Source organism: Mastigoproctus giganteus, chromosome 7, assembly GCF_048544385.1.
Source record: "Mastigoproctus giganteus isolate SK-2022 chromosome 7, ASM4854438v1, whole genome shotgun sequence".
NCBI lineage: Eukaryota > Metazoa > Arthropoda > Arachnida > Uropygi > Thelyphonidae > Mastigoproctus > Mastigoproctus giganteus.
Window position 1 is genome coordinate 189856673 of NC_143581.1, and position 13199 is coordinate 189869871.

The window sequence follows — 13199 nt, forward strand, 5'->3', positions numbered from 1 at the left end:
GAGTCACTGGTTACAGATGCTGCAGGGAGGGCGCCTCCGTAGCCAGATGGGCAGGAGCAGCAGTGCGTAGCACACACTTCTTGATTAGACCGGGGTTCGAGCCCGTAACCACCAAATATGGAGGATGTGGAAAGGTCAAGGAATGACCACCACATATCTCTGGAGCAATATGGCCTTAGTTGCTAATGCTCCTAAAAACCAAAAAACAACAACAACAACAGATGCTGCAGGATCATCTAGACAAGGCTTCAGTAATAATTCAGACACAGCATGGGTTTGTTAAGGGAAAGTCTTGTGTGACAAATTTTATTGGATATTATGATGTGGTTACAAAGGAACTGGACGCAAAAAATAATTTTGATATCATATACTTGGATTTCAGGAAAGCTTTTGTTACTGTGGTGTATGGAAAACTATTGTAAAAATTGGATTAGTATGATATTAAGGGCAAGTTGCTACAATGGATAAAATGGTGGTTGAGTGGGAGACAACAGAGAATGATAATCAATGGTGCTGCTCTTCATGGACTAATGTTATTAGTGGAGTCCTCCAGAGTTCGGTGTTGAGCCTGCTGTTGTTTAGTATATTTATTAATGATATTGATGAAGGTATATCAGGTTTTTAATGACAGTAATGACAATGTGCTACTGTAACAGGATCTAGAAAAGTTGGCCAGATGGGCTGAGAAGTGGCAACTGAAGTTTAACATTGACAAATGCAAAGTATTACATACGGGTAGAAGTAACCCCAGAGAAACGTATCAACTGTGTTGTATTACGGTGGCAGAAAATGAAAAAGATTTGGGAGTAATTATGCAGTCAGATATGAAGTTTTTTGAGCAATGCAGACAGGCTGCTAGAGCAGGTCATGGGGTATTGTCAATGATATACAGGAATTTTGCTAGTAGGGAAAAGGAGGTGATTATCCCTTTGTATAAGGCAATAGTCAGGCCACATCTTGAATACTGCATACAGTTCTGGGGGGTGTCATTTTGGAAAGGATGTAGAGTTGTTCGTTGTTGTTGTTTATGGGGTTTTAAGTGCAATGGCTACTTAGGTCATATTGCACTTAGAAAAGTGGTTCATACTGCCTGTGTTGGTTCATGTAGAAGCAGTTAGAAACGGTTATACAGTCCTATTCGTTTTAGGAAGGAGAAGAATTCTGCGAGATTTGATTTTTCGCCTATGATATGGGTAAGTGACAAAGGTACCTTTAAACTTGCTAGAGAATTGAATGACACTAGTCGAGCATTATGATATAGGGTACATTCTAGAAGTATGTGTTTGACTGTAAGTGGTATATGACAATGATTACACTGAGGAGGGTCATTCCCTGACAGGAGGAACAAATGAGTTAAATGAGTATGACCAATTCTGGCTCTGGTTAGGATTACTTCTTTTTGTCTGTTTTCAACGTGTCTAGAAGCCCATAATTTTGGTACAGGTTTAATTTGAAAATGTTTATTATGAATTTGTGCTTGCCACTGTAGAGTCCATCGACCTTTACATATATTTCGGATCTTCATTTTATAATCTGTGAACGGTACTAAGGAATTCGTTGGGGCTGCTCTCGATGGATGTTTGGCAGCATCATCCGCAATTTCATTTCCTGGTATTCCAGTATGGCCAGGTATCCAGCAGAAAATAACCTTTTGTTGATGCTCTCTCAGACATATCAACTCTGTTCTAATGAGCTTTAATAGAGGGTGAGTAGACGGGGAGTTGTTTTGCAAGGCTAATAAGGAACTCTGCGAGTCTGTGTAAATTAAGCTCTTTTGAATTGACATATGGAAAATATTTTCTATAGCAAGCTTTATGGCATATAATTCAGTCGTGTAACTACTGCACTCTGTTGGGAGAGATAGAGAAATGGTATTATCTGGGAGTACTACTGCCGTGCCTGATCCACTCTCAGACTTCGATCCATCTGTATAAATTTTAATGAAGTCAGGATAACGTTGAGTATGCGCTATGTGTAGCTGTTGGATGTTAATATCTGATAGAGGGTGTTTACCCCACTGGTGGAAATAATTGTCACAAGATGGCTTGATGACAGACCATGGAGGGTCGGGATCTATAGGATCTTGTAAGATTTTATTGAAGTGTATATCCCAATCTTCTGCTAGTTGTTTTAGCCTAATACTAGCAGGCCGAACTGTCTGTGGTTTGTTTCTATAGAAGGTCGTAAACTGTGGATTGTAGAGTATTGGCCAATTAGGATGGGTCATCTGGCTTTGGATCTTGGTTGCATAGTTCAGCAGCAGCATCTTTCTCCTGATATTTAGGAGAGGTTCATGAGCTTCAACATATAAACTTTGCACTGGAGATGTTCTGAATGCACCTAGTGCTGTTCTGAGAGCTGAATGTTGAATAGGGTTGAGGCGAGATAAAGCGCTCTCCCCAGCAGAATCGAAGACAGGCGCACCGTAGTCCAGTCGTGATCTGATTATGGATCTATATAAATGAAGCAGGCTTTGGCGATCTGCTCCCCATGTTGTGGCTGAGAAGACTCTGAGTATGTTTAGTTTTTTTTGACAAGTAGTGCAGAGATGTTCAATGTGCTTTTGGAAATTTAACTTATTGTCAAAGTACAATCCTAGTAGACGAATACAGTTAGCTATGGGAAGAGGATGGTTATTCAAGTGCAGCTCGGGTTCAGGATGCATATTGCGTCTGGAGCAGAAGTGTATGGCAGTAGATTTCTGGCTGGATAGTCTATAACCATTTTGTGTCATCCATGTCAGGATGCGATTCATTGATATTTGAAGTTGGCATTCAATGTAATGCATGTTTTGGGAATGACAGGAAATCGAGAGATCATCTGCGAAAAGGTATGAATCCACAGTTTTCGGAATGAGTTCAATTATATGATTTATTCTCATTGCAAGCAAGGTAGCGCTGAGAACAGACCCTTGTGGAATTCCTTCTTCTTGGATAAAGATTTTAGAGAGGGTTCCCCGATAACGAACTTGAAAGGATCTCCGTTGAAGAAAATTTTGGATAAAATATGGTAAATTACCTCTCAGGCCAAGAGAATGTAGATCCTTTAAGATTCCAAAATGCCACGTAGTGTCAAAGGTTTTCTCAACGTCAAGACAGACCATGACGAGATGTTCCTTTTTTATGAAAGCATTTCTGATATTTGTCTCGGCTTTGATCATAAGATCCAATGAAGATCTGTTTTTCCGGAATCCAAATTGTTTGTTATTTATCAAGTTTTGAGACTCGAGGAACCAGGTGAGACAGCGATATATCATTTTCTCAAGAGTTTTGCTGAGACAGCTGGTGAGAGATATCGGTCTGTAATTTTGAGGAACAGAATGATCTTTACCGGGTTTTGCAATTGGTAGTACATAAGAATGACTCCAGGAGCTAGGGAAGGTATGTTCAGAAAAAATTCGATTATAAAAAATGAGCAGTGAAAAGAGTGATCTTTGATCCAGATTTCGGAGCATTACATAATATAACCCATCAGGGCCAGCTGCACTGTTTCTTGAGTTGGTAAGAGATTGCTGTAGCTCAAACATGGTAAATGGTTGATTATAAGATAAAGCAGAATTATCAGCATAATTCAGTTTGGATTTCTCTGCAACTGTTTTATGTTTTTGGAATGATTGATCATAAGCATTACAAGAAGACAAAAGAGAAAATACAATTCCCAGTGCATTTGATATATCTGTGAGATTAGAGAGTTGTCCATTCCAGTTTAGTAGCGGGGTGGATAGAGGTGGAAATTTATTGTTTAAACATTTTATTTTTCTCCAGATTAATCTGATATCAGTATTTTTATTAACTGATGAGGCGAATTTAATCCAAGTTTCTTTTTTTGCTTTGCGTCTGATGTAGCGAGCTTTAGCTCTGAGCCGTTTATAGTTAATAAGATTGGGGGTGGTAGGATTTTTGCGGAAAAGATTCCATGCTTTGTTTTTCTCTTTTTTTGCATTATTGCAATCTTCATTCCACCAGTAATTTATTTTTCATCTATTTTTTGCTTGATATTGAGGAATTGCGACGGATGCGGCTGCCAGCATTTGATTCGTGATGTGCTCGGTAACACTATTGATGGAACTGGACTGAATGATATCGTTGTCAAATGAGATGTGCGATCTGTATTTTGCCCAGTCAGCCTTTGAAAATTTCCATTTAATTGGACTTTCTGTTGGGTAGGAACAGGATGTTTGAATTTTGCAGATTAATGGATAATGGTCACTACTATAAGGATCACTCGGAGGTATCCAATCTATACTTGGAAAGAGGATTGGGGAACATATGGAAAGGTCTATTGCAGATGTTGAGCCAGTAGGGAGCTGCACATATGTAGGAGACCCAGTATTCAGTAATGTTAGATTCTGCCTATCGATCAGCGTTTCGATAAGCTTACCTCGTCTGTCTGAGGTGGGGGAACCCCATAATGGGTGATGTGCATTAAAGTCTCCTAGCAAACAAAATGGTGATGGTAACTGCATAACAAGATCTTCAAGTTCCTGAATAGTATATTGATGTTTAGGCGGAAGATAAATGGAGACCAATGTCAAAGTAATACCATTAACAACACGCGTGGCAACGGCTTCTAAGGATGTTTGTAATGGAATACGTCTAGCGGGAATGCTTGAATCCACGAGTAGAGCTACACCTCCATGAGCGTTATTGGAGTCAGCCCTATCTTGCCTGAATACAGTGTAATTTTTGATTGAAACTGAGACCAGTGATGTCAAATTAGTTTCTTGCAAGCACATTGCAAGAGGTTTATAGTGATGAATTAATTCATGTATATCATCTATGTTACTTTGAAGACCTCTACAGTTCCATTGGATAACGTTCCATTATTTGGTTTTGTAAGAGGAAGATGAATCTGTCTGCTTTTTATGCGTGGATTGTTTGTGACAGTCAGATTTAGATTTTTCTTTTCTGGGAAAATTAGGGCGTCCTGAATCATTTTTATCCTCCATATCTCCATCTGCATATAATTCAAGAAATTCTTCTTGGTTGGGCATATCATCAGTATCCATGCTTGTTGGTTGTTTCGTCTCCACAGGATCTGATTAATGAAATTTTTCTGCCACTGTACTGTGGGTTAGGTTTTGAGATGGAATTGTGAGTGGCGTATTATTACTTTGGTCCACTAACTGTGATTCAGATGTAGGCTGAGTTGATAGTACTGATCGAGCCCAGGCGGTGATCGATTTGTTGGGACAGACTGACACTTTTGTCTGACATGCTACTGATTTGTAACTATGGGTAGCCGAAGTGTAAGTGGTTTTTGGAATATTTGATTTTACTTGTCTTCTAGCTTCTTGAAAAGATACTTTATTTTCAGTCTTGTATTTCTGTATTTTTTTCCCTAACTTCCAGAGATCACAATCTTTGGAATATGCTGGATGATTACCCTTGCAATTAGGACACTGCGGAGTTTGTGCCTTGCATTCAGATTGAGTATGAGTTTTGCAACCGCAGTTTGGACATGTTGCATCTCCACGGCATGCTGTCTGAGAGTGTCCAAATTTCTGACATTTGTAGCATCTCAGAGGGTTCAGGATAAAAGGCCAAACACGACAGTTTAAATAGCCTGCTTTGACTGAGGATGGTAGATTAGGTGAACTAAAGGTTAAAATTATGCTACGTGTTGGGACTAAGGTGCCGTCTTTTCGTATCATGATTCTCTTGGCCTGAGTTACATTTTGATCCTTTAGTTCCTGAATTATTTCTTCCTCAGAAACGTTCAATAGGTCCCATTCACTGATTCTTCCCATTCCTTGGAAGAATTCAGGGTGTTATGTGGGGTGACTTGAATTGGAATTCCACTTAAAGATGTAAGTTTTAACAGGAGGTCAGAGTGTCTTGGGTGAGAGGTCTCTATTAGCAAGTCACCAGATTGAAGACGTTTCACCATTTTTGGAGATGCTGCTGCATTTACAAGGCATCATTGTATGATGAAAGGGGAGAGCTTGCTGACAGGTTGTGAAGACAGAGAATGGATGATCAGGAAAGCTGGAGGTTCCTGCTTGTTTGCATCCTTTTTTAGTCTTTTCGAAAATGAGAAGTCATGATCGGTTTCGTGGTTGTCATGTTGAGAGCTCTTTGGCTCTAATCGTGGGAAATCATTAGTGTCCATGTTTACTCCTTTTAGCCCTGGGAGAAGGACTTTCTTCTTCCAGATTACTGGCCCCGCCACGTGGAGTCAGGAGCGGTGCCACCAGTGACTAAGCGGTTATTAAGGTTAGTAGTGTGATTTAGTATTTAATATAAATACTAAAGAAGAAAGGTGAGTTCCCTTTCTGGGTTCTTACTTAAGACTTTTTAAGCAAATAACCACTTTAAGTAAACAGTACAGAAGAAAATCGCACAACAAAAATAGAACTATCACTTTCAAAGATCACTTTATGAGTTGCAGAGAAAAATCGCTTGTCACTATCGCTTAGCACTCCGGGCCAGAGTTGCTCGAGCATGTTCAGAGAAGGGTAACAAGATTGGTGAAGGGAACGAAGGGGTCCTCTTATCAAGAAAGGCTTAAATTCCACAAATTGCAGCGGCTTGAGTCTAGGTACCTGCGAGGTGATCTAATCGAGGTGTACAAGGCCTTGAATGGGTTGAGCATGCTAAATTCTGATGGGATTCTTTCACTTGCTCAGATTATGAACCTGAGGGGGCATAAATTCAAATTGAGGAAAGACAGTTGTAGAATAGATGTGCGGAAATTTGCCTTTAGCCAGCGGGTAGTTGATTGCTGGAACAAACTTCCATCTGTTGTAGAAGTTGATAGCTTAAATAAATTGTAGGAGGAACTGGACAAATTTTTAGAGGGAATGGATGTCTGAAATTTTTTTATTATTATTTTTTTTTATTTTGGTTGATCCAACATAAGCTCACATGCCTCTACCTACTACTACTATATATAATTTGCATCCTGTCTATTTCAATGAGATGAGGAATCATTATTTCTCTGTCTATCTGCTTGTCTGTCTCACTTTCTGCAAATTACACTTATTCCTCAAGTACTACCTACAAGCATAAAAATGCTTATGTGATATGCACATGAAGAGATAAACCCATTGCAGAGCACAGATGAACAAACAAGACACATTTATTTTACAGACACAGAGTATACATAGGGTGGAACAAGAAATGTTGATATAAATTAAAATGTTTTTTAAAAAACTCATTTATTCATTAATCTATAAATGTTATGATTCTTGGAAAACATTCTTAATTTTTGTTTAATTTCTTTAATTTATGCTCCCTCAGGTGATTCTGCACCTGAGGGGGTACATATTCAAATAGAGGAAAAACAGTTGCAGAATAGATGTGGAGAAATTTGCCTTTAGCCAGAGGATAGTTGATTGCTGGAACAAAACTTCCATCTGTTGTAGAAATTGACAGCTTAAATAAATTCAAGGCTGAACTGGACAAACTTTTGGAGTGAATGGAAGTGTGAAATGGGAAGGTTTTTTTTTTTTTTTTTTTTTGGCTGATTCTGTATACGCTTGCTTTCTTGCATCATATGCCTTTACTAATGCCAGTGCACCATTTGTTCAGTATTTCCTCTATTCTGATGTAAGTTCCTGAAAGCATACACCAATGTTTGTCTCCATCAATTGTGTGACACTACTAAACAAACATTGCTCTGAAGTTCACGAGTTTAGCAAGTTTTCTGTGGAATAACTTCTCTTTGAGAAACCCACAAGGAAAAGTCACATGGATTCAAGTAGACACAGGGGGGCCCAAAACAGTGCATAAAAAATCTATATATAATTCAAATCACTCATCAAATCCAAAATGACATTAAGTGCCATGGGCTATAGAAGAATCATTCTGGTAATTCACAGGTATTGCTGTGAGTTACTAGTTTTACTAAAAGAAATGGGTCCATTTAAACCATCACTCGACAGGGCTAGCCACACAGTTACTTCACTCTCTAGCCTTTTTTGCCTCTGTACTTTCATTTTTCCTCTGTAGTTGTTCCATGCTGATGACAGAAATATGGCAACAGCATGAATCAATGGACCCCACTGTGCTGAGTGTCAACAATGCAGACTGATGGCAGAAGTGTTATAGTGTGGGGAGTGTTTTAATAGCACATGTTAGTTCAGTTACCTGATGTTGTTGTTGTTATTTGGATTTTAGGAGCACTAGCAACTAAGGCCATATTGCTCCAGGGATATGCGGTGGTCATTCCCTGACCTTTCCGCATCCTCTGTATTTGGTGGTCACGGACTCGAACCCCAGTCTAATCAAGAAGCGAGTTAGGTCAGTTACCTGATACTAGTGGGTAAACATTTGAATGTCACTGCCTACCTAGACATATCTGTTGAAAAGATGTATCCTACATGATCACATGAAAAGATGTATTCTACATCATTGAAAGGATGCAAAGAAAAACAACAAAGAGTTCTTTACCTATGTAAACTCTAGAAGGAAAGGGATGAATCACATTGGTCCACTGGATACTGATGGTTCAACTGTTGATGATCCTGCTCAGGTGGCTAACAAACTAAATGAGTATTTTGCATCAACATTCACCCATGAGGAGTTTTTCAGGAAGGGGAATTCCAGAGGTGAGTTAAACTCTGGCAGCGAGCTAGATGATTTTATAATGGCTGAGAGGAAAGTGGAGGAGAAATTGTTGAAGATAAACATAAAAAAGGCACCAGGGGTGGACGGGATCTATCCAGTTATATTAAAGGAGGCAGCAAAGGAAGTAAGCAAACCCTTAGCCATAATTATGAGAGCTCCTTGGACTCAGGAAAGGTACCCATTGACTGGAGATGTGCAAATGTGATCCCAATTCACAAAGGAGGATCAAAGGGCAACACAAGTAATTATAGACCTGTTAGTTTAACTTCCGTTCCAGGAAAATTAATGGAGGCACTGGTTAAAGAAGCACTGCAGGATCATCTAGACAAGACTTCAGTTATAGCTCAGACACAGCATGATTTTTTTGTTAAGGGAAAGTCTTGCCTGACCAATTTGATTGGATATGATGTGGTCACAAAGGAACTGGATGCAGGGAATAACTTTGATATCATATATTTGGATCTTAGAAAGGCTTTTGATACTGTTGCACATGGAAGACTGCTGCACAAATTGGAGCAGTGTGGCATTGGAGGCAAACTGCTGCTATGGATAAAGGGATGGTTGAGTGGGAGAAGACAGAGAGTGGTAATCAATGGACATTGCTCATCATGGACTAACGTTATTAGTGGAATCCCTCAGGGTTCAGTGTTGGGTCCATTGTTGTTTTCTGTATTTATAAATGATACTGATGATGGTATATCAAGATTAATGTCCAAGTTTGCAGACGATACAAAGGTTGGCAGGGTTGTTAAGGACACTAGTGACGCTATGCTGCTGCAACAGGATCTGGAAAGGTTGAGCAGATGGGCTGAGAGGTGGCAAATGAAGTTTAACAAATGCAAAGTTTGTTAAGTGTAACAAAAACAAATTGACAAATGTAAAGTACTACATATGGGAAACACCAACTCCAGAGCAACGTATCAACTCTGTGGTACTACACTGACAATTGTAGAGAATGAAAAGGACCTGGGGGTAATTGTGCAGGAAGATATGAAGTTCTCTGAGCAGTGCAGACGGGCTGCAAGAGTAGCTCATGGTGTCTTATCAATGATATGCAGGAATTTTTCTAGCAGGGATAAGGAGTTGATTATTCCCTTGTATAAGGCAATGGTCAGGCCACACCTTGAGTACTGTATAGAGGTCTGGAGGCCTCATTTTAAGAAGGATGTAGAGCTGTTGGAATGAGTACAGAGAAGGGCAACAAGATTAGTGAATGGAACAAAGGGTTGCTCTTATGAAGAAAGGCTTAAATTTTGCAAATTACAGTGTCTGGAGACTAGGCACCTGCGAGGTGATCTGATTGAGGTGTATAAGGCCTTGAATGGTTTGGGTATGCTCAATGCTGATGGGATTCTTCCTCTTGCTCAGAATAATCACATGAGAGAGCATAAATTCAAATTGAGGAAAGACAGATTTAGGATAGATGTGTGGAAGTTTGCCTTTAGCCAGCGGGTAGTTGGTTGGTGGAACAGACTTCCATCCTTTGTTGTGGAAGTTGATAGCCTAAATAAATTTAAGGCTGAGCTGGACAGGTGTTTGGAATGAATGGAGGGGTGAAATGGGAGTGTTTTTTTTTTTTTTTTTTTTTTTTGCTGATGCTGCATAAGCTTGCTTTCTTGCATCATATGCCTCTACTAATCCTAATGATAATCACAGTTAATCTGTGTGAAACAATGTTCCTTTCAGATGGCAATGTTTATTTATAACTATATAAAATTGTAAATAAAACTTATCTAGAAATTAAAGTTTTAATTTAAAATATTATTAGGATTAATCCATTACTGTTTTTCATATAACCAGCCCATAAGTTGTTATGCAATGTATCTCTGGTAATAGTTTATGAAATAGGAGCCTATTTTAAAATGCGCTAATATCAACCATCTATAATAACAGTTTTTACCATTATACAAATTACTGTAAAATAACAAACAATCCTCACCTTTCTAGCTATTATCACTATACAAGAGTAAGTTTATTAAACTGAGTCAAATAAAATAAATAAATAATCTGGTAATGTTTACTAACAGAAGAATAACTATGCCATGTCACAAGGCACATAATAGTTCCAGGAACATAAAGGCAACTTTGCCATATTTCACTGATCTGCTCAGTCGATGAATCTCCATCTCAGTAAGCATTTGTGGGATTGAGCTGTTCATAGCAGGGATCCACTGCCATCTAATCTGAGGCAAATCCAGAATGTAACTGAGTCTGCACGGGTCAGCATCCTTGTGGAACGGCACCTCCGTAGCCAGGTGGGCAGGCGCAGCAGTGGATAGCACACGCTTCATTTGACTGGGGTTCGAGCCCGTGACCACCAAATACGGAGGATGTGGGAAGGTTAGAGCACGACCACCGCATATCTCCAGAGCAATATGGCCTTAGTTGTTAATGCTCCTAAAAACCAAATAACAACAACAACGGAACATTTCTAACAGTAAAATGGGTATACAACAGTGATATAACCCACCACTTCCCAATCTGCAGGGTGAAAATAGTTGATTGTGTCCCCCACTCGCCCAATGGAGTTAGGATAGGGTTACAGTTAATTGTTTGTAGGGGAAGTATGCTGCAAGCTGTAAGAATAATTTTTGATTATAAGTAAACCAGTTTTTTTTTTTTTACTTTAAATATACGCTATCTTGAATAATAAAAGACAAAAGCATCAGAAATGCTGATTCGAGCAATTCTGAACTTGGACTCCCTTCTTGGAAAGAAGGGACCAAGAAGGGGGGGGGGGATACCAATGTTACCAAAACAACGTAATGCTAATATTGGTTTGTTGTGGCCAAGTGTTTGTATAGAACAGTATCAAGGGTGTATGGAACAGTCTGTATGGAGAAAAGGAAGTAGTTTGTACAAAATATGACTAGAAATATGTGGTGAAAGCCCAAGAATTTGGAGTTTTTAGTCCCCATCTCCATGTCACCTTCAAAATTAATTCTGATGCTAAACCTGTTTCACCATTATACAAATTATTTCAAAATCAAAGTTTTAGACTGGAAAAAAAAAAAAAAAAAAAAAGCGGATTCTGGTTATTTGGGCCACTGGTTAATCGGCGCATCTGTTTATTCGTGGCAAATCTTAAAAAACAGAACCCAATTGAGAAAATAGCCAGGGTTTACTTCGCTTAATTGGGATAAATCGGGGTAGGAGACTGCAGCACTGGAGATTACCCTATGATTGTCTCCGACTGTACCACGTGGTTCGGTCGGATTTCTGGAAGTCACAACCATAAAACAATAAAAACAATTAGCAGTCACCTGTTTACTGGGCTTTTCTGTTAGTGCAATCTATCATAAACGGATAGTAAACTCGATCTTATTGAATTTTCAATAATATCAACAGTTGGAATTCTGTGGGTTATTATGGTAAAATGTGTTTAACTTCCATGGAATCTTCAATCATATAAGAAAATTAATTTTCAGAATCTTCTCTTCATTCCTATTTTTAACGCTTCGCAACTTATTACTCCGTTCTCACTTGCACATATTGTGTTGCAATTTGTGTGTGCCATGTTCTTTGTTATTGATTGCTTATCTTTTTACTGTTTTAAATTTTAACCCCTACCCACAAATGTCAGTGAACAGAAATATCAACTATTTCACGTATCATTTAATATTTTAATTGGTAAGGTAATAAAGGGTAAATTTGTGCTTAATATATCTTTACTTTTATAGCTTGTGGATAATATTTCTCCTATTTTTGCTAATTAGAATCGCTGTTTAATATAATTAAAATTCAATTCACAAATGTGATCACAATGACCGGGGCTTACTGCACATTGTATAATGAACGGTATTTTGCTATGATGAGTCCATCGTAACGTGATTTGATTGTACAGTGAACCAATTGTAAAGCGGGGGTCTATTGTATTTTTAACTATTTATGTGAAACTTCGGATAATTGGGGCAGCCACTTAATCAGGCCAAAATGCTCTAGTTCCGATGTGTCCCAAATAACCAGAATCGACTGTATATATACATATAAAAGTTTAAAATTAGATTTTTAATCAGCTTGGGTAAAATGATAATGAAATCAAAGGCAACTTGAGTCATATGTCATCAGTATACAGGCTGGTATGTAAAAATTGTTCCGAGCATATATTTTTGAAGCAAAATATCCTTAAAAAAGGTTCAATACTGACTTACCTTGCACTATACGTAACCACAAGATCTAAGCCAAAATTAAATCCAGTCCACCTCCAAATATGCTAAAAAAAATTTGATATATTAAAATATAAGTTAACTTTAAAAAAAATAAATGAACAAAATACTACTAGAATGAACCAAAAATTAAAGAGTGTATAACAACACTCTGAGTAGTTTAAGACCGTTCAAAGTGCTGTTATCTCCAACAGGTTTGTGAGTATAATAATTTTGAGACAAATTATAGCCATAAGGGTTTGCCAAGGGTAAGTCACAATTTTCATTTAAAAGAAAATTTCTGGTAACAAAACAAGACCAAGTTTCATTCAGTAGCAACTGTTGAAAGGTAGCTTTGACTAGCATGCTAAAATCTAACATGACGGAAACTACATTCAAAGCACAACTTTGTGCTTTGAATGTAGGTTCCCACCTTCTTAGAATTATCTCATGAACGTCAAGAGTTCACCAACCACTGGTTAGC

General features: G+C 38.4%; 1 protein-coding gene across 1 annotated transcript in view; it reads right to left on the reverse strand.

Annotated features, from left to right (window-relative positions):
* Positions 1-13199, reverse strand: part of gcl (germ cell-less) — a 124172-nt gene that overhangs the window by 17596 nt on the left and 93377 nt on the right. The window contains exon 12 of the mRNA XM_090377313.1: positions 12722-12783. Within this exon, the coding sequence (XP_090233439.1) occupies positions 12722-12783 (62 nt within the window). The remainder of the gene's footprint in view (positions 1-12721; positions 12784-13199) is intronic.